Source organism: Acomys minous (assembly GCF_964271855.1).
Source record: "Acomys minous genome assembly, chromosome: 6".
Taxonomy (NCBI): domain Eukaryota; kingdom Metazoa; phylum Chordata; class Mammalia; order Rodentia; family Muridae; genus Acomys; species Acomys minous.
Genome location: NC_140487.1, coordinates 122,970,381 through 122,997,206, shown reverse-complemented (window position 1 = coordinate 122,997,206; position 26,826 = coordinate 122,970,381). Strand labels below are relative to the sequence as shown.

Sequence of the window (26,826 nt, the reverse complement as noted above, 5' to 3'; positions counted from 1 at the left end):
AAGAGGCTCAATTTTCCACAAGGTGACAGTGGGATCATGGCAGAGCCAGATCTGACCCTCTACGGGTTCACGGGCTGGAAACCTGTCACCAGGGGTTAGGCTGACTCTGGGGCAGGCTGGCTCGCAGGGACTAATGAGCTGCGCTGAGTCCTTTATGTCAGGGGAGGACACTTGCCAGGGAGAAACTGGTGAAGAAATGAGGCTAGAATGACGGATTCCGCCACCCAAGCTGCAAAGGAAGGTGACGAGGGGGAAGCAAGAAGCGTCCCGTCTGGCCCTGCAGGTGAGCGAAGGCAGCCTGCCGGTGCTTGGTTTCTGCTGCACACAGCCAATGAGGACGCTGAGGAGAACCTACAGGAAGTGGGTCTGGAGAGAAGACGCAGCTGCTGAAGCGCTGGCTCTACAAGCATGTGGGCCAGAGTTCGCTATATAGACCAGGCTAGCCTAGAACTCACTATGTAGACCAGGCTAGCCTAGAACTCACTATGTAGACCAGGCTAGCCTAGAACTCACTATGTAGACCAGGCTGGCCTAGATGCACAGAGCTCTGCCTGCCTCTGCCTCCCAGATGCTGGGCTTAAACCTTGTGCTTCCACGTCTAGCTGGACAAGTTTTCTCTTAATGCTTACGCTGCGGTGAGAATGTGGCTTGTGGCTAAGCTTGACTTTGGCACGGAAAAAGGTCCTGGGCTCTAACCCAAGCGCCAACAGCAGCCAAAGTTACCCATGAGCTCACGCTCCTGCACTGCAACCTTCATTAAAGGTTATATTTAACTTTCCAAAGTGCCCTCCTATCACATTCGCACTTTCCCAGGGGCACAACGTTAACTGAAGATGCTACATTACTAATCTAACTTTTTTTTTTTTAATATTACATTTGTCCTATCAAAGCGGGGCAGGCACCAACCCAAACCATAACAAGTCCATCTGATGGCCCGTGTCCCTTACTATCTCCTGAGTGTCTTCCAAGGCTTTCAGTGTCCTGAGGGCTCTTAAGTCTCATGAATGTGCTACACCTGGACCCCAAGCACTGCAAACAAAAGTCCGTGCACCACTCTCCAGACAGGTGAGGCATATAGCCAAGGCCAGCTTTAAGTGTTTAAGAAATCAAATCTCGCTCTGTATTTGACTGTAGGCTGGGAAGGTCCAGGTAAAGGTGCCCCTGGGGTGACAGGATTCCTCTGGGTGTTGGCTTTCCTGTGTCCCCAACCGGGAACAGACTCCAGCAGAGACGCAGGGGCCACACCCTGAGGTACAGCATCTCTGGGAACAACAGACTCCCCTGCATCCACAATACCCAGAGAGGGCACAGAAGATGGCGCCTGTTGTGTGTAGGTCACATCCCAGGCAACTGGGCATCTCTGACTCAGGTGGGTGGGGTCCAGTTTCCCCTGAGATTCTGTCAAACTCTCCAGTCTGCCTCAGGCAGTGACTATCCCATTGTGTCTGCTGATCAGCAGCTTTGGGGACTAAGGTGTGAGGTATTAAAGGCGTCAAGGAGGCTGGGACTGAGATGCAAACACACCTCTCTCAGCAAAGGGAGAAAACTGGAAAACTCTCATTCCGGAAGGTGAGGGCAAGGGAGGTGAAAGCTTCAAGAGCAAAGAGCCACCCTGCTCGGCACCCCATAGAGCAGCAGGAAAGGAACCGCCCACTGCCTCCTGCAGCAACCCAGCCCCTGGGCTGCCTGGGCCCTTTTCTAAGGAGGCTGTCACACATTCCCCAACAGAAACCAACAAGCAGCTTGGGAGCAGAAGCCACCTCCCAGGGACAAGGTTCCTCAGCCTGAGCTGGTGGCTTTAGCCCATAGGTGCCCTCGAACACTCCCACCTTGGGCGGGACCCTCCTGCAGCTCACACTCACCACTGGCTCACCTGAGGCCACCGGGCCACCAGCTCCTTGCCTTGCTTTGGCACAGCCCCCTAACTCACCATCACCTCACGGGTGACTGCCAATTCTCTGAGATCCGGCCCAGAGGCTCCATGCAAGGCTGCTGCGGTTTTCACAGTCTCTCTGCACACTGCTTCTAGGTCCTTTTTAAGGCAGGCCAGGACTTCCAGCGTAAACCCTGGAACCAGTCAGTGTTTCCACATCTCCCAACTCCTCAGACCCAACTCATCTGTCCCAACTTGCCGTCTCCTCACTACCCTGTCACAGGCCAGCCGGGCTACTAATGTGACATGGATGCCAAAGGCACTAATGACTTAAGGGATCTATCCTGCAAAAAGATTCAACAGGTTCACAAACCAGAGCAGGGAGTGTGCACTCCGCAGCCCGTTGGAAGAAGAGGGTCCTCCAGCAATCCCGGTCCATCTTGTATGTGTGTGGCCACTTTTATCACACAGCCAGCCATGAAAATTATTCAGACTATATATGACTATGCAGTTTTCTTTTTCTCCTTCTTCTTTTTGAAGGCAGGATCTCACTATGTAGCTAGCCCTGCCTGTCCTGGAACTTGCTATGTAGACCAGGCTGGACTCAAACTCACAGAGATCCTCCTGCCTCTGTCTCCCAAATGCTGGGATTAAAGATGTGTGCATCTAGCTATAAGTAGCTTCCTTTAATTAAAAAAAAAATATTTTTCAACATGTGTGAGTGTTTTATCTGCATGTACGTATGTGCACCATGTATATGCCTAGTGCCCTCGGAGATCAGAAGAGGGCATCAGATGCCCTGGAACTGGAGTTAGAGAAGATGGTTGTGAGCCACCATGTGGGTACTGGAAACCAGACCCCGGTCCCCTACAAAAGCAGCCAGTGCTCTTAACTGCTGAGCCAGCTCTCTAGCACCTAGTTGCAGTTTTCTACACAATTAAATGTGTAACACACAAGGAACAGATCCCCTGACAGTAACCACGCAGGCACGGCTCAGTGTCGGTGGGTGCGCGTGAGCACACACGCTTACAGCGCTGACTACAAACTACTATTCCACAGAGCACACGCTACGATTTCCTTCAATTTCCTACTTTTAATGCTATCAGAAAACACAGGCCAGACTTGACCTTTCCCCCGCCCCTTTGCCATCATCACATTTGTCTTGAATTTAAATAGGGCAGGACACTGTCTTGAGTCCTAACGGTCCAGCGGCATTTCCAAGTCCCGTGTGTTTTCAGTCTCCTGACCTTCATGCACAATGGAAAACTTTATCACACGCAGTTCCAAAAAGGCCACGAGGTATTGAAAACCTGCCGACATTCATTATCGATGCAAAATCCTTACCAGCTGCTTCCCTAAGCACTATCCAAGGCTGGCTGTGAGCATCTGGAAGTCCAGAAAGCCTTGTCAGAAAAATCAGGATTCTGCCCTCGCTCCTGGTTTTGTTTACCTATGTTCCTATGATACCAACAATGCAAAACTAGCACTTGTGTTATTTGCAAAATAAATGTAATGCTGTCGAGATAAACAGAAAACGAAACTGCTCTATCGGATTCAGCCGCAGGGCCAGCCTGGTCTACAAAGTGAGTCCAGGACAGCCAAGGCTACACAGAGAGACTCTGTCTCGAAAAACCAAAAAAAGAAAAAAGGATCAATGTAAGAATGAGACAACTAGACTCCAAGATGGAGAACATGAAAAAGGAAAGGACTCGCTTTGCCTGACTTATTCGGAAGGTTCTAAGTCCCAGGACACTGAGCCACGTGACGGCTGCTCTCTGAGGGACCTACGGTACTCACAGAGATGGATTTGTTCGACAACCAGCGGGAGCTCGGCCCACACGATGGGTGCAGCTGCACAGGAGCCACGGCCTAGCTGGCTCCTGTGCCTTTAGAGACTGAGAAACTGCAAGAGCTGGCGACGTGATTCACATGAGCAAGCTCTCCGGATGCTTCACGGGGGTCAAGCAAACGCTAAAAAGACAGCGTCAGCTACAGCTCGCCTAGTGCCAAGCACGGGCCCGAGGCTTCCGCCCCACTCTCCTGAGACTCTGAGCATGGGATGAGGCCTCCTATGCCGTGACCGAGAACAGGATGGGAGGACTTGTCATGCACTAGGAGCCTCCTCAAGGGGGGCACCGAATCAGGAGGACCAGGAGCCCACAAGGAACCCAGACCGCCTTCCCAGCCACCTTTCAAAGGCTCTGTCCTCACTGGGCTCTCTCCGACCCATTTGTTCATCAAATTGGAGATGACACGAAGCCAGAGTGAGTGGATGGAATGCGCTGTGATTAAGCAGCAAATTGGAGCGAGGGTCACAGGCAGCAGGATGAATGGGATGGGCGAAGGACAAAGGTCTGCATCAGAACAAAGCGTCACACCCAGACGCTGAGGCGAGGAAGGCCTAGCTGGCCACACCAATGCTGTCCTTGTCTAGGGGCCTCCACTCAACCCTCAAGCCTGAAAGGCGACATCCACACCGTCAGAGGCACCCAGAAAGAAACCGGGCTGGCTGGCAGAAACCTGAGAAACAAAGTCACATGAAGAGCAGCTGAGGGAACCAAGGATGCTTTGGCTTGGAGACGTGAAAAGCTGACCTGCCCTCGAAAGCACAGGACAAGGGTTCCCTTTGCTGGAGGAAACGTAAGGACGCTTCCGCCAGGGCTCGAGGTGGCTCCGTGGCCAAGGGCACTTGCTGAATTCAGTGTCCAGCACCCATGTGTGGCATCTCACTATGGGATCCAACACCCTCTTCTCCTCACGCATACGGTATACGTTCATACAGGCACACACGTGCAGCCAGTAATACCGATTAAAAGTAAATCTTCCAGCCTGACCTACAGAGCGAGCTCCAAGACAGCCAAGGCTATACAGAGACACTCTGTCTTGAAAAATAACAAAACAAGCCAGGCGGTGGTGGCGCACGCCTTTAATCCCTGCACTCGGGAGGCAGAGGCAGGTGGATCTCTGTGAGTTCGAGGCCAGCCTGGTCTACAAAGCGAGTCCAGGACAGCTAAGGCTACACAGAGAAACCTTGTTTCAAAAAAACCAAAATAAAAAACCAAACCAAAAAAAAAAAAAAAAAGGAAAGAAAAGAAAAGTAACAAAACAAAACCAAAAAAAGTTTCTTTTTTTTTTTTTTAAGATTTATTTATTTATTATGTATACAGTGTTGTATCTGCGTGCACACCTGCAGGCCAGAAGAGGGCATCAGACCACATTATAGATGGTTGTGAGCCACCATGTGGTTGCTGGGAATTGAACTCAGGACCTCTGGAAGAGCAGCCAGTGCTCTTAACTGCTGAGCCATCTCTCTAGGCCCCCCCAAAAAATGTTTCTGTCACTGCTGGAACTTTCTCAGTAAACTAACAAACAACACAGCACCACTTCTAGATGGCAGCGCTGTTCAAAACATCAACAGGTGAGGTCCTCCCGCAGGAAGCAGCAACAGACGGATGGACAGGATGTGGCATATGTTTGCTGCTATTCTACAATGTACACCTTTCTGTCACCATGAGAAAACACGGAAGGCAGCCTGCTATTGCCCCGAAGACCTAAGGAATGAGACACAGAGACGGGGAAAAAAATACTGACCAGCTCAACCCTGTGGAGATACATGCTAAGGCACATGTCAGAGTCCTAGTTATTAATTAAAATAATAAAAACAAAACAAAAACATAAGACAGGCTATAACACAGAGCACAGGTATGCCGTGGGTTACACATCCAGGCATGTGTAAGCACTCTGCGCTTACAGAGACACTACACATCCTTTGTAACACCTCCTACCACTAAACACATGGACACATCCGAAAAGGAAGACGACCTCGCCAGGGTCAGCCACACTCACCTACTGCTCAGAAGCCACAGGCTGGAGGATCAGCAGAGTCTGAGAATTCAAGACCAGCCTTGCAAGCACCCCAAAAGAAAAGAGGCCCTAAGCCAGTGGTTCTCCAACCTGTGGGTCGCAACCCTCACAGGACACATCAGATATTCTTTTTTTAAGATTTATTTATTTATTATTATGTATACAGTGCTCTGCCTGCATGTACACCTGCAGGCCAGAAGAGGGCACCAGATCTCTTTATAGATGGTTGTGAGCCACCATGTGGTTGCTGAGAATAGAACTCAGAACTTCTGGAAAAGCAGCCAGTGCTCTTAACGTTAACTCTGAGCCATCTCTCCAGCCCCTACATCAGATATTCTGCAGAAGGCTGGGCATAGTAGCACCTGCCTTTAATCCCAGCACTTAAGAGGCAGAGGCAGGCAGCAAAATCAACAGAAAAATCAACAAAACCAAAGTTGGTTCTTTAAAGAGATTAAAAAAAAACAAAAAACTTCTAGTCGAGCTAAGACTCCTGGTGGTATCAGAAAGGAAAGAGATGGGGCTGGAGAGGTGGCTCCGTGGTTAAGAGCACTGGCTGCTCTTCCAGAGGACCCAGGTTCAATTCCCAGCACCCATAGGGCAGCTCACAAGCATCTGTAATTCCGTTCCTGAGGATCCAATGCCTCTTCTGGCCTCCATGGGCACTGCGTTGCATGTATGTGGTACAAAGACACACATGCGGGCAAAATATCCACACACGAAATAAATATTAAAAAAAAATAAAGCTAGGGGCTGGAGAGATGGCTTAGAGGTTAAGGGCACTGACTGCTCTTCCAGAGGTCCTGAGTTCAATTCCCAGCAACCAAATGGTGGTTCACCCTCTTCTGGCCTGCAGGTGTACATGCAGCCAGAGTGCTGTATACATCATAATAAATAAATAAATCTTAAAAGAAAATAAAGCTAAAAATGTTTTTAAAAAAAGATGTGAAGACATCAATACAGGTTTGTGGCCTTTAGAGTAAAGGAATAATATGAACAATTCGATACCCACAATTTGGTGAACTAAATCAAACAGATCAATTCCTTAGAACGCAAAGTCTGCCAAAACTCACACAAGAAATATCCAAACCAAACAGATGGCAAAGGAGAAAAATCCAGTGATTTTTGTGCATGGCAATAAGCTACTAAAACTCATAATTCTACCCTTAAAAAACAAAAAACAAAAAACACTATAAGATATGACAAGCCACAGGCCAGTTAAAGCACATCTGCAAAAAAGGTGTCCCTCATAAAGGACTATCACCCAAAATACACAAAGGACTCAGACATCTCAATAAAGAGCTGGGTGCAGGGAGCACAGTGGTGCACACCTCTAATCCCAGTGCTTGAGAGGCAGAGGCAGGAGGATCTCTGTGAATTTGAGGCCAGCCTGGTCTACACAGTGAGTTCCAGGTCAGCCAGGACTGTATAGTGAGACCCTGTCAATGGATGGATGGGTGGATGGGTGGATGGGTGGATGGGTGGGTGGATGGATGGATGGGTGGATGGGTGGATGGGTGGGTGGGTGGATGGGTGGATGGGTGGATGGGTGGATGGGTGGATGGGTGGGTGGATGGGTGGATGGGTGGGTGGATGGGTGGATGGGTGGGTGGATGGGTGGATGGGTGGATGGGTGGATGGGTGGGTGGGTGGGTGGATGGGTGGATGGGTGGGTGGGTGGGTGGAGGGAGGGAGGGAGGGAGGGAGGGAGGGAGGGAGGGAGGGATGATAGACAAAGACAGAGTCAGGTGAGCTCTTCAAGAGACTTGGGCAGGAGAATCGCTGAACTCAGCCATGTGAGACCAGCCTAGGTGACAAAATAAAGACCTCACCTCAAGAGGAAATGAGGGCGAGAGCATGAAGGTAAGAGGACAACTCAGTGAGAAAATGAACTTTCTTTTCTTTTTTCTCTTTCTTCGAGACAGGGTCTCTCTGTGTAGCCTTGGCTGTCCTGGACTCACTTCATAGACCAGGCTGGCCCCAAACTCACAGAGATCCACCTGCCTCCACCTCCCGAGTGCTGGGATTAAAGGCACATGCCACCATACCTGGCTGAAAACGGTCTTAACACAGGCAGAAGACAAACAGAATCCTCTACAACAAGGTGAGTGAGTGTGTGAACAGATGCCCCCCACGCATGCTGTCGACCTGACCAACACTAAGACTCCGCTAAACAGACCAGCTATCAGGACAGCCAAAATGCAGAAAGAACACGGAAGCCATTCTGCTGATGACCACTGCTGATGAAAAAGCAAATCGGAGCCCTGAAAGAGGCCGGCAACTTCAGACAAGAGACACCTTGCCTAACTGTCCTTGGTACTTATTCACGTGAACTAAAAATTCATGTCCATATGGACACCTCAGCTGGCAGGTAAACACACTTGCCACCAAACCCAACGAACTAAACCAATTCCCAGGGACCCGCACAACGGCAAGAGAGAACCAAGTCCTGAAAGTTGTCTTCTGACCTCTGCATTTGTGGCACGGCACATGAGCGCATACACACATACAAGTGAATGTTTTTTTTAAATTCAACTGTCAATACTATGTCGTGTAAATTTCATCTCAATTTTAAAAAGGGATGCAAGGGACTTACATGCAATTAACAAAGCAGCACACATACTTATTCCACTGCACAAAACACTTCAAGATTCATCGCTCTCCAACAACCCTGCCTATAGTTACTATCTTTGATTCACAGATAAAAAACCTGGGTCACAGAGAAATTAAATAAGCCACGCAAGAGCGCACAGTCAGGAGCGGCCACACCCAAACTCACCCTCTGGGGATCCTGAGGCAGAATGCAGCCAAGGAAAGGTGCCTTCCTGGCGGCAGAACTGGCCTCCAGGGCTAAGCTTGGGCCCCTGAGGAGCAGCAAGGCTTCCTCTGGAGCCAGGCAGCAGTAGTTCACACTAAAGACAGCACGCAGAGCAGCTTAGTCAAGCCACAGCAGATCCTTGCTGGCACTTGCCAAGGCTGCAGCCATGAGGAAAGCACAGTGCAAGTTTCTGAGATGTTTACACATGTAAACGCCATAGCAGTTAATAAATACGATGTACTAATTACACGAAATATTTGGGAATGTGCTGGAGATTGTGAACACAGGACTTTGCATGTGCAAGGCACATGCTCAAATGCTGAGCTACATTCCCCACCACTACTCTTGGACTTTTTATTTATTTTTTAAGACTTTTTAAAATTTACATGAATTAATTTATGTGCACCAACCATATACACATGCAAGAGTCAGATCCCTGACACTGGAGTTCCGGGTAGTTGTCAGGCACCATGTCGGTTGGTGCTGGAATCCGAACGCAAGGTCTACAGCAAGAGCAGGTAAGTGCTCTTAACCTCTGAGTCATCTCTCTATCCACCTCGGCTATCATCTGCTGGTCCTGAGCGACAAAACCGCAGACAGAGGTGTCAGCCTCGGTTACTTCCGCTTTGGTAAAATGTGTTAAGCAACACGATTCTGAAGTTTCTTTTACTTCTAGAATTCCATCGTCGTAATTCAGAAGCTAGGCTTTTTTTTTCTTTTTAAGTGTTGTTGCTGTTGTTGTTTTTAAAGATAAATTAGTAGATTTTTTTTTTCTTTTTGAAGTTTAAGGGTTTTAAGTACCTAACATCCTGATGCAATACAATCCAAGGCCCAGAGCCTGTGTAAGTGGGCAGGCACGCTGCCAGCTTTACAAGCAAAGGGCTCTCTCACACACAAACAGGGTAGAAAGCACTGGACCAGAGCACTGGTCAGGGGAGCCAGATGTAGGGACTGTTGTCTAAGTGAAAGCAAGCCACTGGGCTTATCAAGGATAACACCAAACAAATGCCCGGGAGCCAGCAGTTCTCAGCCTTTCCCACGGGCACCCAGGCAGGCTCCTGAGGGCGGAACTCTCCCTGGTAAAGCCAGATGCTGAGAAATCCCAGCAGATCTCTCAGGAAAATAAAGCAAACAGCAAACACAGACTCCATTCATCACAGTGGTTATAAAGAGCAAGTGCTTTACAACAGAAGTACCCACGTACGGGCTTGCAAAGGGCTGCCTTGGGAGGATAAACAAAGGTGGTCGTTGGTTGCTCCAGTTAACAGCTGATGTTCAAAAAAGGAGGCTAACTCGGTGGTGTCTGCTGAGCGGGTGTGAGGTTCGATCCCCAGTACCACCGCCTCCGGAGGGCAACGGAAGTGCTGGAGAGACAGCTCAGCCACTAAGAGCACTGGCTGCTCTTGCAGGACCCAGGTTTGGCTCTTAGCTCCCACATGGTGGTCACAACCCTTCCCTAATTCCAGCTCCAGAGAGCCCTCCAACAGCCTCTTCTGGGCTCCACAGGGAATACACGTATGTGCTGCACATACATACATCTATACATACAGGCACATAAACACCTCTGTCTATACAATAATTAATAATAAATCTTTGAAAGAAAGGAAATACCAAGCATGGTGCTGTACATCTGTAATCTCAATACTTGGGAGATGAAGGTAGGAAGGTCATGAGTTCAAGGTCATCCTCAACTATACAATTTAGTTAGAGGTCAGCATTGGGTATATGAGATCCTGCCTCAAAAAAAATTTTTTTTTTTTTAATTTTTAAAGAAAGCAAAGTAGGGGGCTGGAGAGATGGCTCAGTGGTTAAGAGTGCTGCCTGCTCTTCCAAAGGTTCTGAGTTCAATCCCCAGCAACTACATGGTGGTTCACAACCATCTGTAATGTGATCTGATGCCCTCTTCTGACCTGCAAGTGTACATGAAGGCAGAGCACTGTATACATAATAATAAATAAATAAATAAATATTTGGAGGAAAAAAAAGAATTGCTGTTTGAAATTGTCCCTTGGGCCTTCCAAATTATTTAATCTATAAGAATCAAATTTGCTCTTTTGTAGAAGTATTTCACCACAGTAAAGATAAAAAGTGTGTCTTAGAGCCAGGCAGGGTAGGTCAGCAGGCAGAAGTGCTTGGTGTGGAAACCTGTGGACCAGAGAGCTTCCTGGAGCCCACAGAAAGGGGAGAGGGGAGACCCAGCGGCACAGGGCTCTGCTCTGATCACATGTGTGCTGTGACACATGCATGCCTACGCTCACACACAAACCAGCAGGCATGTGTGCACTCTCACATGATGATAAAACTCAGAAGGGGGCTGCAGAGATGGCTCAGTTAAGAGTGCTGGCTGCTCTTGCAGAGGACCCGGGCTCACTTCTCAGCACCCACATGGCAGCTCACAGCTGTCTGTAACTCCAGTTCCAAAGGATCTGGCACCCTCGCATAGACACATAGGTAAAACACATAAAAATAAAGAAATCTCAATGCACATAAAAGCTAAATATATCTAAAACAATTTAAAGTGTGTTTTACATAATTCCTACTGTGTTCCTGTGTTCCAGGCTGGTCTTGAACTTCCAGTCTCCTTCCCTAGTGCCACCTTGAGGGGTTTATGCTGGCATCTGACCTGGGCAGTGCCAGGCAAGCGCTTTAACATCTGAGCTGAATCCTTACTCCTTTCTCTGTGCCTCCCAGTGCTGGGTGACCAGCAAGTCCCGTTTGCTCTCAGATCTATGAGATCTTATCCTCCTCTGCTCAGTACTTGGTGTGTCTGTTTATGAGTTTGTTTGTGTTTTTTTATTAAATATTAAAAATTTTTTTACATATACATTTATTTTATTACACATATATACAGTAGATTACCTAAAGCAAGAAGAACCATGACACAATCAGGAATTATAGAAATGTTGCATTCTTAGTGTTTCAGCTACTTGTATTTGACATGTTTGTTTGTTTTTTGGTTTTTGGTTTTTTTTTAAAACAAACAGGGTTTCTCTGTCCTGGACTCTCTCTGTAGACCAGGCTGGCTTCGAACTCACAGTAATCCACCTGCCTCTACCTCCCAAGTGCTGGCAAACAGCAATTCTTAAGTTAAACTCCTTAATACAAACCATCAGGCACATTTGATCAGTCAGGTCTTTATTATATAATGCACATTAATAAGTATTTCCCGAAAGGCAAGTGATGTGGCCCATGCCTGTGAGCCCGGCACCAGCAGGGGGGAGACAGCAAGACTACAAGCAAGGGTCAGACAGTCCCCATGGTGGACACACCGCCTGCTGCCCCATCCATGTGCTGCCCCAGGAGGCTCTTCCACTCCCCCTTCCCTTCGGCCTGTTCCTCCCCTTGTGAGACCACAACTGACCATTCCTGTCTGCCCTTGTACCCACCCTGGTGCAGAATTCAAGAACCTGGAATTCTCTCTCCACTGTGTCAACTCTTCCTCGAAGGTTCTCTTTACCACACGTGGCCTGGGAGTTACCAGCCGTGATTACGCATGTGAGGGTGTCTGTGTGTTTTCCTGCAAATCTACCCCACTCACACCCACTACAGGCTAAGTAAATTTCTTGTGGTCACTTGGGAAACCTCAAGGGTTCCTAACGCCCCCAGGGAGACTAACAAAATCTGAGTTGCAAGTTGCTGTCCTCACAAATTCACATGCCACCCAACAGGTGACCCTCTGGGTCATCCTGGAATTACACAGCACTGTGGTCCAAGGAAACACTGTCTGAACAAAGCTGTCTTTCAGCCGCTGCACGATTCCAGAAGACACCGGATTAGAGGACCCTGAGGGCCAGTTCACAGCAACAGGATCTGAGCGAGGAGAAATAAAACACGATCGTAGCATCCAGGAGGAAAGGCTTCGGTCAGCACCAGACTAGACAAGGCGTAACTTTGTCAGCATCAGGCTGCTCAGGCCACGGTGGCCATCACCACCCTCTGCACCAGCAGCCTCAGTGTACCAGCCTGTACTTGGATTTCTAAAACATAAGAAAAGTCAATCAGCTATGTAGCTGCAATTACTCAGGAGGCTGAGGCAGGAGAATTGCTTGAGCCTAAGACCGTCCTTCCAAGCCATTTTTGTCAAGCCTGCACCATGCGTGGCCGGCCCAAGAGGCCACGCTTGCCTTCACTTTGCCCCTGGCTGTGCTCCATCTACCAAGGCTGAGAATCCCGCAAGCAGAAAGCAACCACTCATTCAAGCTGAGGGACAGGGGCTCTTCCAGGCTCTGCATTTACTCCATGACAGACTCTGACCTCTCACTCCTTACTGTGACTCTCTCTGCACACTTCCTGGTCCACTTGAGAAGGCACAGGATGAGACTCATGGCCGTAAGGGACACGTGCCACCAGAGTTCTGGTCACTCTGAGCTGACATCAGAGCTACTGAGCTCATCCATGTGCTGCACTTTCCAGACTCAGACCCAGCCTGGGTCAAGCCACCTTCACACTACAGTCTGGTTGCTGGGAGCTGTGCACTGGGCATCCCAAAGAAAGCTGCTTACTGTATGATCACCTGTCCCTCCAAGGCAGGATGCTAGTGACATCCCTCAGACTATGCACTCCACACATGTCCTGCATCTTTCCCCTCCCTGTCTCTAGTTATGCCCTGACACCTAAGGCCCTGACGTCAACTGAAGACACACCACCTATGAAACAAGGAAAAAAGCAATGAACACTAGCCATGTAGGCCCACTCCCCAGGCATTACTTTTTTTTTTTTTTTTTGGTTTTTTTTTTTTTTGGTTTTTTGAGATAGGGTTTCTCTGTATAACAGCTCTAGCTATCCTGGAACTCTCTCTGTAGACCAGGCTGTTCTTGAACTCACAGAGATCCTCCTGCCTCTGCTTCCCAGGGGCTGGGATAAAAGGCGTGCGCCACCACCACCCGGCTGACATTACATTTTTTAAATTTTGTTTTGTGTATGGGTGTTCTACCTGCATTTGCATCTGTGGACCACTTGTGAGCCTCGTGTCTGATGAGGATGGAAGAGGACATCAGACCCCCTGGACCTAGAGGTACAGACGGTGCTGGGAATCGAACCTGAGTCCTCTGCAAAAGCAGCAAATGCTCTTAACCACTGAGCCATCTCTCCAGCCCCACTTTTTTAAAAAGTGGTAAAAAGTTCAATATTTTTTTCTTCTTTTTGTTTGTTTTGTTAAAGGTATATTTATTTCTTTATTATGTGTATAGTGTTCTGCCTGCATGTATACTTGCACACCAGAACAGGGCACCAGATCTCCTTACAGATGGTTATGAGTCACCACATGGTTGCTGGGAATTGAACTTGGGACCTTTGGCAGAGCAGCCAGCGCTCTTAGCTTCTAACCTGTGAGCCATCTCTCCAGCCCAAAAGTTCAGTACTTTTCAGAATAGTCAGTGCCAGCATGGTGGCTCATGCCTTTAACCCCAGGACTCGTGAGGCAGAGGCAGGTGGATCACTGTGAGTTCGAGGCCAGCCTGGTCTACAGAGTGAGTCCAGGATAGCCAAGGCTACACAGAGAAACCCTGTCTTGAAAAACCAAAAAGAAAATAAATAAATGGATAGATAGATAGATAGATAGGTAGATAGATAGTCAGAGTAGTTTTGGTTTTTTAAAGGTCAATAAACTCAACCAGTTAAATAAGAAACTATTTATCACTGGAATGAGTGACCTCTATAGTTTCGCAGAAACTGTAGCCCTTGTTAAAGACTCCAGAAAGGGAGCAGTGTGACCTCCTCCAGGGCTGGAATGGCAGGGTCCTCCCTACCCCGCACAGAGCCAAGTTTAATTCCCAGAAAGGGAGGGGACAGAAGGGAAGGAAGAAGAGGGGAAAGGCAAGAAAATTTGAAGAGCAGAAGAGGAGTGAAGAGGGGGGAAGAGGAGTAGAGGGGAGGGAAAGAGAGACAAGTGAGGAGATGGGGGGGCTCATCCCAACGGCGCAAGTTTAGAGAGAGGTCTTCACCCAACTCATATAGAAAAAGCATTTACTTTCCCTCGCCTCTCATTTACAGGAATATGGGTTCGCACACCGCTGCACACAGGTGGACACTAGAAAACAGCCCTCAGGCTCGGTTCTCTCCTTCCCCTGTGGGCTCCAGGAATGAAAGCCAGGTCTCCTGGCTTGTGCGGCAAGTGCCTTCACCTGCAGCCCTATCTCCAGCCCAGGAGTTAAGGTTTCTGTTGCTGCATTCTGCTTTAGTATTATTTTGTTTTACAAAATGAGTGTATGCTCAATTTTCTTATCCAATTTTTTTGTTTTTGTTGTTGGTTTTTATTTATTTATTTATTTTTGTTGGTTGCTGTTGTTTTGTTTTGAGACAGGGTTTCTCTGTGTAGCCTCGGCTGTCCTGGACTCACTTCGTAGACCAGGCTGACCTCGAACTCACAGTGATCCGCCTGCCTCTGCCTCCCAAGTGCTGAGATTAAAGGCGTGCGCCACCACCGCCCGGCGTCCAATGTATTTTATTAACAACTTAGTAACCGAGCCTACGTCACTTATAACCCGACTAACCAAAACAATAAGAAAGGAGGATTAAGGAACACAATAACAAAACCGTAAGGGTATCAGTTCAGAGGAACGATTCTCCTGACGTAATCAGCAGGATTTCTTCTGCTGGAACCTGAAGTAACCAGAACCCGGAACCTCAGCAGGAGCCGGAGCCCCGAAGCCTTCCCTCGAGTGGTTTTCTCTAGGAGCGTCTCCAAGTGCAGCCAAAACTATCCCAGGTCTCCAAAAGGCCCCGCCTCCAGTTCTGGCTCATTTATATATCTCCTCCCAGAGTCTGTTCACGGGATCTTTTTTTTTTTTTTTTTTTTTTTTGAGACAGGGTTTCTCTGTGTAGCCTTGGCTGTCCTGGACTCACTTTGTAGACCAGGCTGGCCTCGAACTCACAGCGATCCACCTGCCTCTGCCTCCCGAGTGCTGAGATTAAAGGCGTGCACCACCACGCCCGGCTCACGGGATCTTTTCAGCTGGCAATAATCAAGCTCCCGCACGAGGCGGTCGGTCTTCTAGTGGATTAACCTCACCTGTTCTCTCACAAGGCCGTTCAGGATCCTGCACTTGGGGTCCTAAAAATCCGGTTTCTCTCTCCTTCTTCACATGAGCGTTTTGCCTGCATGTATGCATGCACACCATGCGCATGCAGTGTCTGCAGAGGTCGGAAGAGGCCACTGGATCCCCTGGTCCTGGAGTTCTGGATGGCAGCAAGCTGCTGCAGCTCTCACTCCTGGCCCCGAGCCAGCCCTCCAGCTCCTGAACTCTGTTTTTGCTCTTGCAATACAGGGCATCAAACTTACACACAGCCCGTGCTCTAAGCCACACCATGCATTTTATTTTCATTTATGTGTATGTGCGTGCCACACGTGCGCTGGTGCCTGAGGTCAGGAGAGAGCAGCAGATCCCCTGAAGTGGGGTGCTAGGCAGTTGTGAGCTGCCTTAGTCAGAAGGCTGGGAACTAAACTCAGGTAGCCCGCAAGAGCAGCAAGATGTCTTCAGTGCTGGGCCGTCGCTCCAGCCCCCGGGATGTTGATTTTCTATTTGAGACTTCTGAAGAACAGGCATGAATCCTAGCTACACCTGACAAACAAGCACTCACAGACAGACAGACACACACACACACATTGGCCAGTATTTCCCAGACACCCTGCCACTAATGCCACACTGTAACTGAGGACTCAGGCAGGCTACAGCACTCCTGACAGCCCCACCCCACTGTTCTTCCATATTTTTTACCCAGAGGAGGCTAGGGAAAAAAATCAGAGTCAAGTCAGTGCACACTGTTCTTACTCTTTGATAAACATCTGAAATGCATGGCAGGATAAAAAAAAAAAAAAGATGAAGGATTAACCGTGAATTTTAATTACTGTCATCCTAGGTGCTAATTCCATATGCAACATGAAACTGGCAGGAATTAGTGAAGGTAATTTTGAATGCATTTTAAAGGTAAACACAATCTGTCTGACACCGGGTTTTAATCTCTCAAATCATGAATCAACCTTATTTGCTCTCACTGTCTCTTAGAATAACATGTCTCAAACAGGGTGTGTGGTGGTGAATACCTTTAATCCCAGCAGAGGCAGAGGCAAGCGGATCGAGTTCAAGGCCAGCCTGGTCTACAAAGCGAGTCCAGGACAGCCAAAGCTACAGAAAGAAACCCTGTCTTAAAACCACCACCACCAAACCACCCCCCCAAAAAGAAAAAGAAAAACCCTGTCTCAAAAAAACAGAAGGAAGAAGAAGAGAAGGAGGAAGAGGAGGAGGAGGAGGAGGAGGAAAACGCCATCTCTGGAAGGGTGTTGTACACACAGACAAGGGGCAGCCTTCATCCTGAGGCTATCCAACAAAGACCAGAGTCTCCCCAAGAGGCAGGAGGTGAGCATCAGCAGGGAGGCTACACACTAGCTGGTTCATCTGGAAGGCTGAGGCAGAAGGACAGCTGAGAGTTAAGGGCCAGCCTGGGTGACAGAGTGAATTCTAAGCCAGTCTCAGGTAAGAGTAAGTGCCTATGTCAAAGAATATGAGCACTCGAGTGTGGCTTCGCCTGTAGAGTGCTAGCCTAGAATGCTCAAGTGTGAGAGAGAGAGAAAGAGAGAGAGAGAGAGAGAGAGAGAGAGAGAGAGAGAGAGAGAGAGAGAGAGTGTGTGTGTGTGTGTGTGTGTGTGTGTTCCCTAACACCCATAAACTGGGCATGACAGCACATGACCGTGGTCCCAGCACATAGAGGCAGGGGTAGATGGATCAGAAGTTTAAGGTCATCCTCAGCTTTGTACAGAGCAGGAGACCAGTCTAAGTTTACATGAGACCCTGTCTTAAATTTTTTTTTAATATTGGAAGGGCTTAGAACAAATATCTTTGTTTCTCTCGCTTTAAAGAGGTATTAAAATTGACAGTTATTTTTAGTGAGTTTTAAAATACATTTCAATCTAAAAACATTTGTCTCTAAATGTTTTGTACCAGGATTAAAGATTGGGTAAATAAGGAATGCTAATTAAAGAATAAAATCAAAGGGTCAGACAAAATAATTTACTTTTTAAACCCTAGTCCTTGATTAGCATGACAAAACTGTAACGAATGAGCAATTGTTATTTTCTAAGCTAGCTGTAGCCTAGGAAGCTCAGGCCCTGCCCAGAAGCCTTAGACCCAAGCTCTGCTTGTCTCTCACATGAGCTGGCTCCAGACCAGATCACCAAACCTGGGAGATACGGGGCCACAAAATGTTGTGGGCCTCGAAAAGTGAAAGGTGACAAAGACAGCCTCGGGCTGCGATGACGCCAAGATGGGAAAGAGTGATAGGACTCCGTGTAAAGGAAAGCAGAGCAGGAAGAGAAAGCTGCTTTGTGTCCAGAGCCCCGTGGGTGTGCGCAAGCCTGTCTGTTGGATGGGGAAGGAACCAGTTAGGTGAAAAGTTTCTTTGTCCTGGTAGGAAAAAATGCACAGCATACAACTTAAGACCAGACAAGTGGGGAATGTGGTGTCTGAGCAGGAAAATGCTCCCTTCAGTGACTGTAGAGGACCCAGGGTGGCTGGGCCACTAAGTAACAGTCTGAGGTTAAAGCAAAAAAGTATCCAGGTGCGATCAGACAATCAATGACAGCCTCAGCTACCTGAAACAAGAAGGAACAGGGCTGGAGAGATGGCTCAGAGGTTAAGAGCACTGCTTGCTCTTCCAGAGGTCCTGAGTTCAATTCCCAGCAACAACATGGTGGCTCACAACCATCTATAAGGAGATTTGGTGGCCTCTTCTGTCATGCAGGTGTACATGCAGGCAGAGCACTGTATACATAATAAATAAATCTTTAAAAAAAGAAGGAGGAGGGGGCTGGAGAGATGGCTCAGTGGTTAAGAGCACCACCTGCTCTTCCAGAGGTCCTGAGTTCAATTCCCAGCAACCATCTATAATGTAACCTGATACCCTCTTCTGCAGATAAAGCACTTATATACAATAAATAAAATAAACAAATCTTAAAAAAAAAAAAGGAGGAGGAAGGAAGTGGAAGAGGAAGAAGAACAAGAACAAGAACAAGAAGGAATTACCTCAAGACCCACAAATCCCACTCCTAAGTATATACTTGAGATCTTAAGACATCCTCAAAATCTTGTATGTAAATATTCATAGTATAAAAAAGGGCACTAAGTGAACACTGATGAAAGTAAAATTTAGCACAATGGAATATTACTTGGCCAAAATTGAGTCAAGTTCTGACACACGCTATTAATACTGACAAAACTGAAACCTACCGCTAAGTGAAAGATGCCTGACTGGCATCAAAGAACACTGGTGGGCAATGCCAGAACAAGTAAATCCGGACAGAAAACCAGTGGTTGTCAAAGACGTGTGTACACAGTTTGGGGTGGACTAGCATTTGATTGCGGTGATGGATGTAGCAAAGCCGTGAATTTATGAGTATCAGTCGCCAAAGGGTTAGTTAATCTCAGGTTCATCTCAGCTCTGTATAAACTCTGTAGGGTGGTACTTGCCTCTAATCCCAGCATGGCTATAATCCCAGCACTAGGGCTTAGGGGTGATTTAAGGATCCAAAAGACAAGGCTAATCTTGGCTATATGGCAAGTTGGAGTTCAGCTACAAGAGAATGTTTGCTAAGACAGGGGTGGTGGCTCAGTCTGTAATTAATGTGCCTGCCTGCTGCGCAAACATGAGGTCCTGAGTTCAGATCACCAGCACCCATGTAAAAGCGGGGCGTGGTCATGAGGATCTGTGGCCCCATCCTCACTCTGGACCAGTGAGAGACAGACCCTGTACCAAAATATAAGCCAAAGGGCAAAGGAGAAAGTCACCTAGGTTGGGGGTAGGGTGCAGTGGGGACACGGGGTGGGGGTGGCACATGCCTTTAATCCTAGCCAGGGCTCGGGAGGCAGAGGCAGGTGGATTTCTGAGTTCCAGGCCAGCCTGGTCTACAAAGGAAGTCCAGGAAAGCCAGGGCTACACAGAGACTCCCTGTCTCAATACACCAAAAAAGAAAAAAAAAAAGTCAAAAGACAGAGAGACCTGAAGCCAACCTTTGCGCGCACGCGCACACACACACTTTATGGCACGTGAATTCTATCTCCATAGGGCTGTCTCAAAGGAAATTTTGGGTTGTATGTAGCTTAGTGGCAGGGCACTTGTCTGGTATGCACAAGACCCTGGGTTCCAACCACAGCATAATTATTTATCAGTTAATTAATTTTTTAAAGTTGTTTTTTTTCCCCCGAGACAGGGTTTCTCTATTTATCCTTGGCTGTCTTGGATTTGCTTTGTAGACCAGGTTGGCCTCGAACTCACAACGTTCCACCTGCCTCTGCCTCCCCAGTGCTGGGATTAAAGGCAAGCGCCACCACACGCAGCTAATTTTTTAAATGGATATGGGAACTCCTGGCCTTCTTTTGACCGCAACAGTGAGCCCAGAGGTTGGGTGTTTACCCAGAGCATGTGTGAGGCGCGCTCACTTCCCAGACTCCAAGGAAGAAGATGAAGAAAAAGGAATGTGTTAAACGGAGAAGCTGAGACCAGACTCACCAGGAGCTCTTGGGACAGGAGGACCAGACTGACCTGAAATAGGTGACTGAGACAGCGTCCACCCTGACCAAGAGGAACAAAGGAAAGCACAGACTGCTGCCTGCCACGCACTTCCTGCTGGAGCTGGAGAGGACGGGCGCTGACCTTCAGACATGTTTTACAGCTTTGAAAGCATGTACCTATATTCAGTTACTTTGAAGTAACTGAATCTTTACAGAGATCCTTTTTTTTTTCTAAAAACACACTGAGCAGGGGATCCTGTAAAAATGTCTAATGTAATAATACCATGCTAAAGCTGAATGCTAAATGTGCAGAACCAGACCAACATCAGCGACAAAGGGCAGGTCGACTCTGCTCGGAACGCGACACCGCAGTGGTGGCGGCTCTCGCAGAAAGTGTGTTCAGGGAGGGGGCTGTCACAGCCTGAGGCTCCCACCTGGGCCTTTTCACACCTCTACCTGTGTCTAAAGGACTCCATGGTGTTTGGGTTTTTATACAGTGAGAGAACAGATATCCACAGGTCTGAAGTGCACGTGCCTCTCGCTCTATGTAAGTTGTATTTCATAGGCAAATCGACAATTTAAATTTCCATTTTCAAAGATGAATTTCTTTTGAGAAACCCTGCTCCTACCAAACCAAGGACACAAGAAAAGCACACTAGAACACTCTGAAGCCTCAACCAAAACACGAGAGGAACAGGTTCCCGGCCTGGAACCCATACAAGGCCCAGGCTAGCTTTAAACTTGTTGCGACCCACCTGAGTGCTATGACTTGCAGGTGTAAGTCACCGTGCCTTGTTTGTTTCCTTTTTTTTTTTAATGGTTTATTTATTTATTCTTTTAATGTATGAGTGCCCTACCTGCATGAACACCTGCAGGCCAGAAGAGGGCACCAGACCACATTATAGATGGTTGTGAGCCACCATGTGGTTGGTTGCTGGGAATTGAACTCAGGATTTTGAGAAAAGCAAGAGGTGCTCTTACCCACTTACCCATCTCTACAGATCCTGTTGTTTTTGTTGTTGTTGTTTGTTTTGTTGGTTTTTCGAGACGACGTTTCTCTGTGTTCATTTTTTTTTTTAATGATTTATTTACCTTAATTTTTTTTGTTGTTTTTGAGACAGGGTTTCTCTGTGTAACCTCAGCTGTCCTGGACTCACTCTGTAGACCAGGCTGGCCTCGAACTCACAAAGATCTGCCTGCCTCTGCCTCCCGAGTGCTGGGATTAAAGGCACGCGCCACTGCGCCTGGCTGTTTTTTTGTTTTGTTTTGAGAAAGGGTTTCAGCCGGGCGTGGTGGCGCACGCCTTTAATCCCAGCACTCGGGAGGCAGGCAGATCTTTGTGAGTTCTAGGCCAGCCTGGTCTACAGAGTGAGTCCAGGACAAGTCAAGGCTACACAGAGACCCTTCTCAAAAAAAAAAAAAAATCACATTTTCCTGTCTTACAATTATGAAAAGAATGCAATCTGTTTGTTTGCCCAAGCTAAGCCTATAACTTTCTATGCCACCAAGAATGATCTCAAACCTGAATCTCTGCCTCCCTCCCCAGCGCTAGGGACTATAAGTGTGCATCACTGCACCTGAGTTGCCAAAATTTTTTTTTTCAGTGTTTTAAATTTTTCACTTATATCTCAGGTTTATCACTTTAAACATTCAGACTTATTAAATTTACCCAGCTACAGAAACCTGTTACAATTATAGCATTTTCTGCTTTCAATATATTTTTACAAAGCTATATTTCACAGAAATGCTATTTCATACACATATTCTTCATATCTAAAATAGGAGTTGTTCTTGATGACTTAAAAATTAAATTTTATAGGGTGCTAGAGAGATGGCTCAGCAGTTAAGAGCACTGTCTGCTCTTCTAGAGGTCCTGAGTTCAATCCTCAGCAACCATATGGTGGCTTACAACCATCTGTAATGAGATCTGATGCTCTCTTCTAGCATGCAGGTGTATGTGCAGGCAGAGCACTCATCTACATAAAAAAAATTTTTTTTAATTTAACTTATAGCCAGGCGGTGGTGGCACACACCTTTGGTTCGAGCACTTGGGAGGCAGAGGCAGGCGGATCTCTGTGAGTTCCAGGCCAGCCTGGTCTACAAAGGGAGTTCCAGGACAGCCACGGCTACACAGAAAAACCTGTCTTGAAAATAAACAAACAAACAATTTAATTAGTTATAGGCTGGAGAAATGGCTCAGTAGTTAAGAACACTGGCTGCTCTTCCAGAGGACCCACGTTCAATTCCCAGCACCCACATGGCAGATCACAGCTTAAAAAAAATAAAAAAGGGAGCTGGGTGTGGTGGTGTACACCTGTAATCCCAGCATTCCAGAAGGCAGAGGCAGGAGGATCTCTGTGAATTCAGGGCAGACAGGGCTACACAGAGAAACTCTGTCTGGGGGGAAAAAAATACAAAAACTATAAATTAATTAATTAATTAAAATTTAAAAATGATGTGGTGGCAAATGCCTTTAATCCCAGCACTTAGGAGGCAGAGGCAGTCAAGTTCCAGGACAGATAGCGCTATTACACAGAGAAGCCCTCTCTTAGAAAAAAATAACGGTGAATACAGCATTCATGTAGCTTCTAACTTCTCTACTTCAGTGTGTGTTTCCGATCATGTTTCCAGATCTGCTGGGCTGGAAGATAAGCTCCTGCAGATACCACCAACCAGGCCACGCCGAGACAGAGACACTAGTGCTTTGATTTACTTGATTTTTTAAAAATTAAAGAAAAATTCTATAGTACTCTTTAAAACAAACAAACAAACAAAACAAACCACAACAACAAAAAAAAGCTAATTAGCCAGACAGGAGGTACACACATGTAACCTCAGCGGTGGAGAAAAGAGCCTGGTTCAAGGCCAGCCTGGTCTACACAGCAAGTTCCAAGCTGCAGAGTGAGACTACCTCAAAGGGGGGGGGGGGGGGAAGGAAAAGCTTTTCAAGAAAACAACTAATTAACAGTGCAATGCAATTTTATATTACGATAACTATTGTTCTCATTCTGAGTCTGCATGTGACCTTTATTCCATTAATAATTATTGAAGGTATACAGAGTATGAACAATAGTTTATGCCATTCTCTCTTGTAACAAGAAACAAACTGGAATACTGGGGGGGGGGGGGGAGTGTGGCTCGGTAGCAGAGCACTTCCTCAGCCCAGCCGAGGCCCTGGGCTTGGTCCTCAGCACCAACACTGCAGGGAGGACTCAGCTGTTAATTGATATAATGAGCCCACACAAATTGTGTCTCCACAAACTGCATATTTACATATAAAACTCATTTGTAACATTTCAAACTGAAATTGTTTTATTAGCATGTCATGGAATATTCATGAACGTACACGGCTGTAAAAAAAAAAAAAAAGAAAGAAAACAACAAATGCAAAAGAAAAATTGACGTTCCAACATTTTTACTTTGACGACTAGAATTCCAACGGACCATATTTGCACCACGAAAAAGCTTAGAGAAAACCAGATTACAAATGACTCAGAAACACAACGTTGGAAATTTCCCTTTCCTCTCCACCAGTCTCCCAGAATGAGGGTAATCAGGTGAGACTGATGCCACAGTTTAACCCAAGTAATTAAAGGACGAACAAATGCAGGTGTGGGAACAAACTTAAAAGCATGGATTCAAGTAAGCAGCGCTGTTACAGCTAAACTAAAGATTACTTGAACTGTTTCCAAGATACCCAACCCAGGACCCTTTTTTTTGGGGGGGGGGTTGGGGGGTTTTCCCCAAGGGAAGCAACACTGACTTTTTCCCTCGTGGATACATCAGGCTTCAAACCTCAGATCAAACTTGATGAAATTTTTTTAAAAATACAAACAAACAAAAGGCAGGGTAATTAGATACTTAGTAGCGAGAGAAGCTGAATTTGACCAGAATGGACAGAATGTTCTAAATGAAATAAAGAAGTTTTTCACAGTTTATCACCCTCTGTGGCACGTTGGAACAAAGGATGCCTTGGCCTCTTCTGCCCTTTAATTTGTGAACACAACTTTCCTACGTCAGGCCAAGGGTTGGAAAAAAGCAGCCTTTCTGTAGAGCTTGCAAAGTTATAATGTGACCATCTCATCCAGACGTCTATCAATCCCCCTCCCAAAGAGTATATACACTCGGAGAAACTAGACGCGAGCACTCTGTAAACCATATACCTAGAATACTTTAAGACCAGGGAAAATGGTTATGACTTCAAGTTCCAGTCAGAAGCCGGTATCTGCAATGCGTAAAGCGTTTTTGGTGTCAAGCTCAGTCAGTATCAGAAGGCAGGTAAAAATGCTTATGTGAAGTGGACGAAGATTTAAAACAGTTAGCAAATAAACATTATTTGCCACCTACAATCCTAAGGAATCAGCGGGGCTTCCAGTCTCTCTGTAGTGGCCACACAAGCCTTGTACATTACCGTGAGTAAAGCTGCAAGAGATAAACTCTTTGCTCACGCTGGTGGGTGAAATCGCAAATACCTTCTCAATTTCGCCTTTGGGTAAAAGGGTGGGAAGGAAGCGGAGTTTTCGCCTCTGCTACTTCGGAAACCACGTTTAAAGGACTTGGAGAGGAGGCGGCGGAAAGGGGCGAAGTCGTGGTGTCCACCTAGCCGCGGCAGAGAACCGGGATCTTGGGAAAGGGATGCGGAGGAGTGGATTCTTATGTAAGCACGCTCCAAAACCCGTGTGTGCATCCCCGGACTGATGCTCATCTGAGCACCCAACACACGCACACTGCATCCCACCCCAGGGGCGCACCCCCGGGTTGCGTGCTCTACTGGAAAGTGGGCTTGACCCCTCCGCGCGTCCCCAGATCTTCCCTGACCAGCACCCTCCACCACCCTGGAACTGCAACTAGGACGGTCAAGGCCCAGGTGCCCCGCCCGGGAATAAAATTGGCTTCCCCAGGCATCTGCAGCCTGCGTCTAGGTTCTCCCGAGCTCTGCTCTGAGCGCCTGAACCTGAACCGCACGTAGTGAGCGGGCTCGGTGCTCCGCACTCAGCCTGGAGCCCCGTGCCCAGGCAACCAGTCCTACACTCGAGCCGGAACCCCACGCCCCAGCAACACCACCTCACTCGGCACCGATCCCTGTGCGCTGACACCATTCCCGCACTGGGTCCTGCACCTGTGCACTGACACGATCTCCGCTCTGGGCCCCGAACCTTGCCGGAGACTATTTGCGCACTCGGATGCGAACCTCGCCCAATACGACGCGTGCACTCGGGACCTGAACCCTGGGCCCGGGCACAATTCCCACCCTCGGACCCAAACCCTTCGGCCCCGCACGGCTCCTGCACTCTGTCCTCACCTTGCACCCGGTTATCATCCCCTAACTCCTACCCAAGCCTTGCTTACAATTCGCGCACTCAGACCCGAACCCTGGGCCTTGGCATGATTCCCACACTCGGACCCGAACCTTGCCTGCTACAATGAGCGCACTAGGACCCGAACCTCAGGTTCTGGCACGATCCCCGCACTCGGCCCAGAACTCCGAGGCCCTGCATGACTCCAGCGCTGTATCCACCTTGCCCACAACACCGCGGCCCCGTATGACTCCCGCACTCGGCACCCCACCTTGCACCGAGCACCGTTCCCGCACCCGGCCCCGACCCCCGCATGACTCCCGCACTCGGCCCAACCTTGCACCCGATTATGGAGCCCGCACCCGGCTCAACGCGCCCCGCCGCTTACCTCGCACGGCCCAGACCCCGCCGCCGCACAGCAGCCCCGCCAGCAGCAGCCGGACGGCCGGAGCCAGCGCGGGCGCAGGGCGGCGCAGCATCGCTCGGGCTCGGGGCGCCACAGCCGGCCCGACGCGGAAGCGGTAGGGAGGCGCGCGGGACGCCGAGAGGAGTGCAGGCAGCCCGGGGCCGGCGGCTGGGCGGCGCGGCGAGCACCGGGATGGGAGCAGCAGCCGCCGTGCTGCTGGGCCGCGCGCGCCCTCCCCTCGTCGGCAGCGCTGCGCTGGAGGCGGCGGCCGCGGCGACTAAGATGGCGGCGGCGCTCTCTCTCGGGTCCGGCGAGGGTACCCGGCCGGGGGCGGGGTGGCGGCGGGCGGGGCGGGGAGGGAGAGCGCGCGCGCACGCTTCCCGCTCCGCGGGTGCGCGAGCCCACAGGCTGAGCCCGCGGTGCGCGCCTGCGGGGACGCGCCGAGGAGGGTTGGCCCGGGTGCAGCCGGGAGGGACCTGCAGGACGCGCTCCACGCCCGCCCCAGAGCATCCACCCCTCCTCCTCGCGCGTCCCGGTCACAGCACCTGGAAGCCCCCCAAGGCTCCTGGTGACCCGCGCTTCGGTTCCTGAACCTAAAGACTTGCCTTTCCATCCCCTAGGACTGCAGATCCTAGGGCCTCGTAGTCCCAGCACCCGACACTTTGTCCAAGCAAAGTCTCCTCCAAGCACCTCAGTGACCTCTGCCAAGAAGAGGTGATGAGCGGAGCTTGTGGGGATGGGAAAGGTTGTAGGGACACAGCTTACCCCAGTGAGTTTGGTAAACAGTCTAGGGTGGCTGTACTTGTTCTCCATCTCCAGTCTCGGGGTTTGGAAAAAAGCACTACTGTCCCAAGGGACTCCTGGTTTACCAAAGAAACCTTTTTATGGCTCATAGGCTTGAAGAGCGCTTAATAGGATGTTAAATATCCTTTAGGAATACAGAGATCCAAAAGAAGTGGCCCTTCTTGGGGAGGGGGTCTCTACGGGGTTCTCTGGGGTCCATCCCTTTCCCTTGTGTCCTTATCTGCCTCCTGTAATCCAGACACACACACACACACACACACACACAC

General features: G+C 48.6%; 1 protein-coding gene across 3 annotated transcripts in view; it reads right to left on the bottom strand.

Annotated features, from left to right (window-relative positions):
- CLSTN1 (calsyntenin 1) overlaps positions 1 to 26,072 on the bottom strand; it is a 66,947-nt gene extending 40,875 nt beyond the window's left edge. For all 3 annotated transcript variants that reach the window (XM_084786711.1, XM_084786713.1, XM_084786712.1), the window contains exon 1: positions 25,739 to 26,072. In XM_084786711.1, the coding sequence (XP_084642837.1) occupies positions 25,739 to 25,829 (91 nt within the window). In that variant the 5' untranslated portion in view covers positions 25,830 to 26,072. The remainder of the gene's footprint in view (positions 1 to 25,738) is intronic.
- Between the last annotated feature and the right edge of the window lie 754 nt (positions 26,073 to 26,826).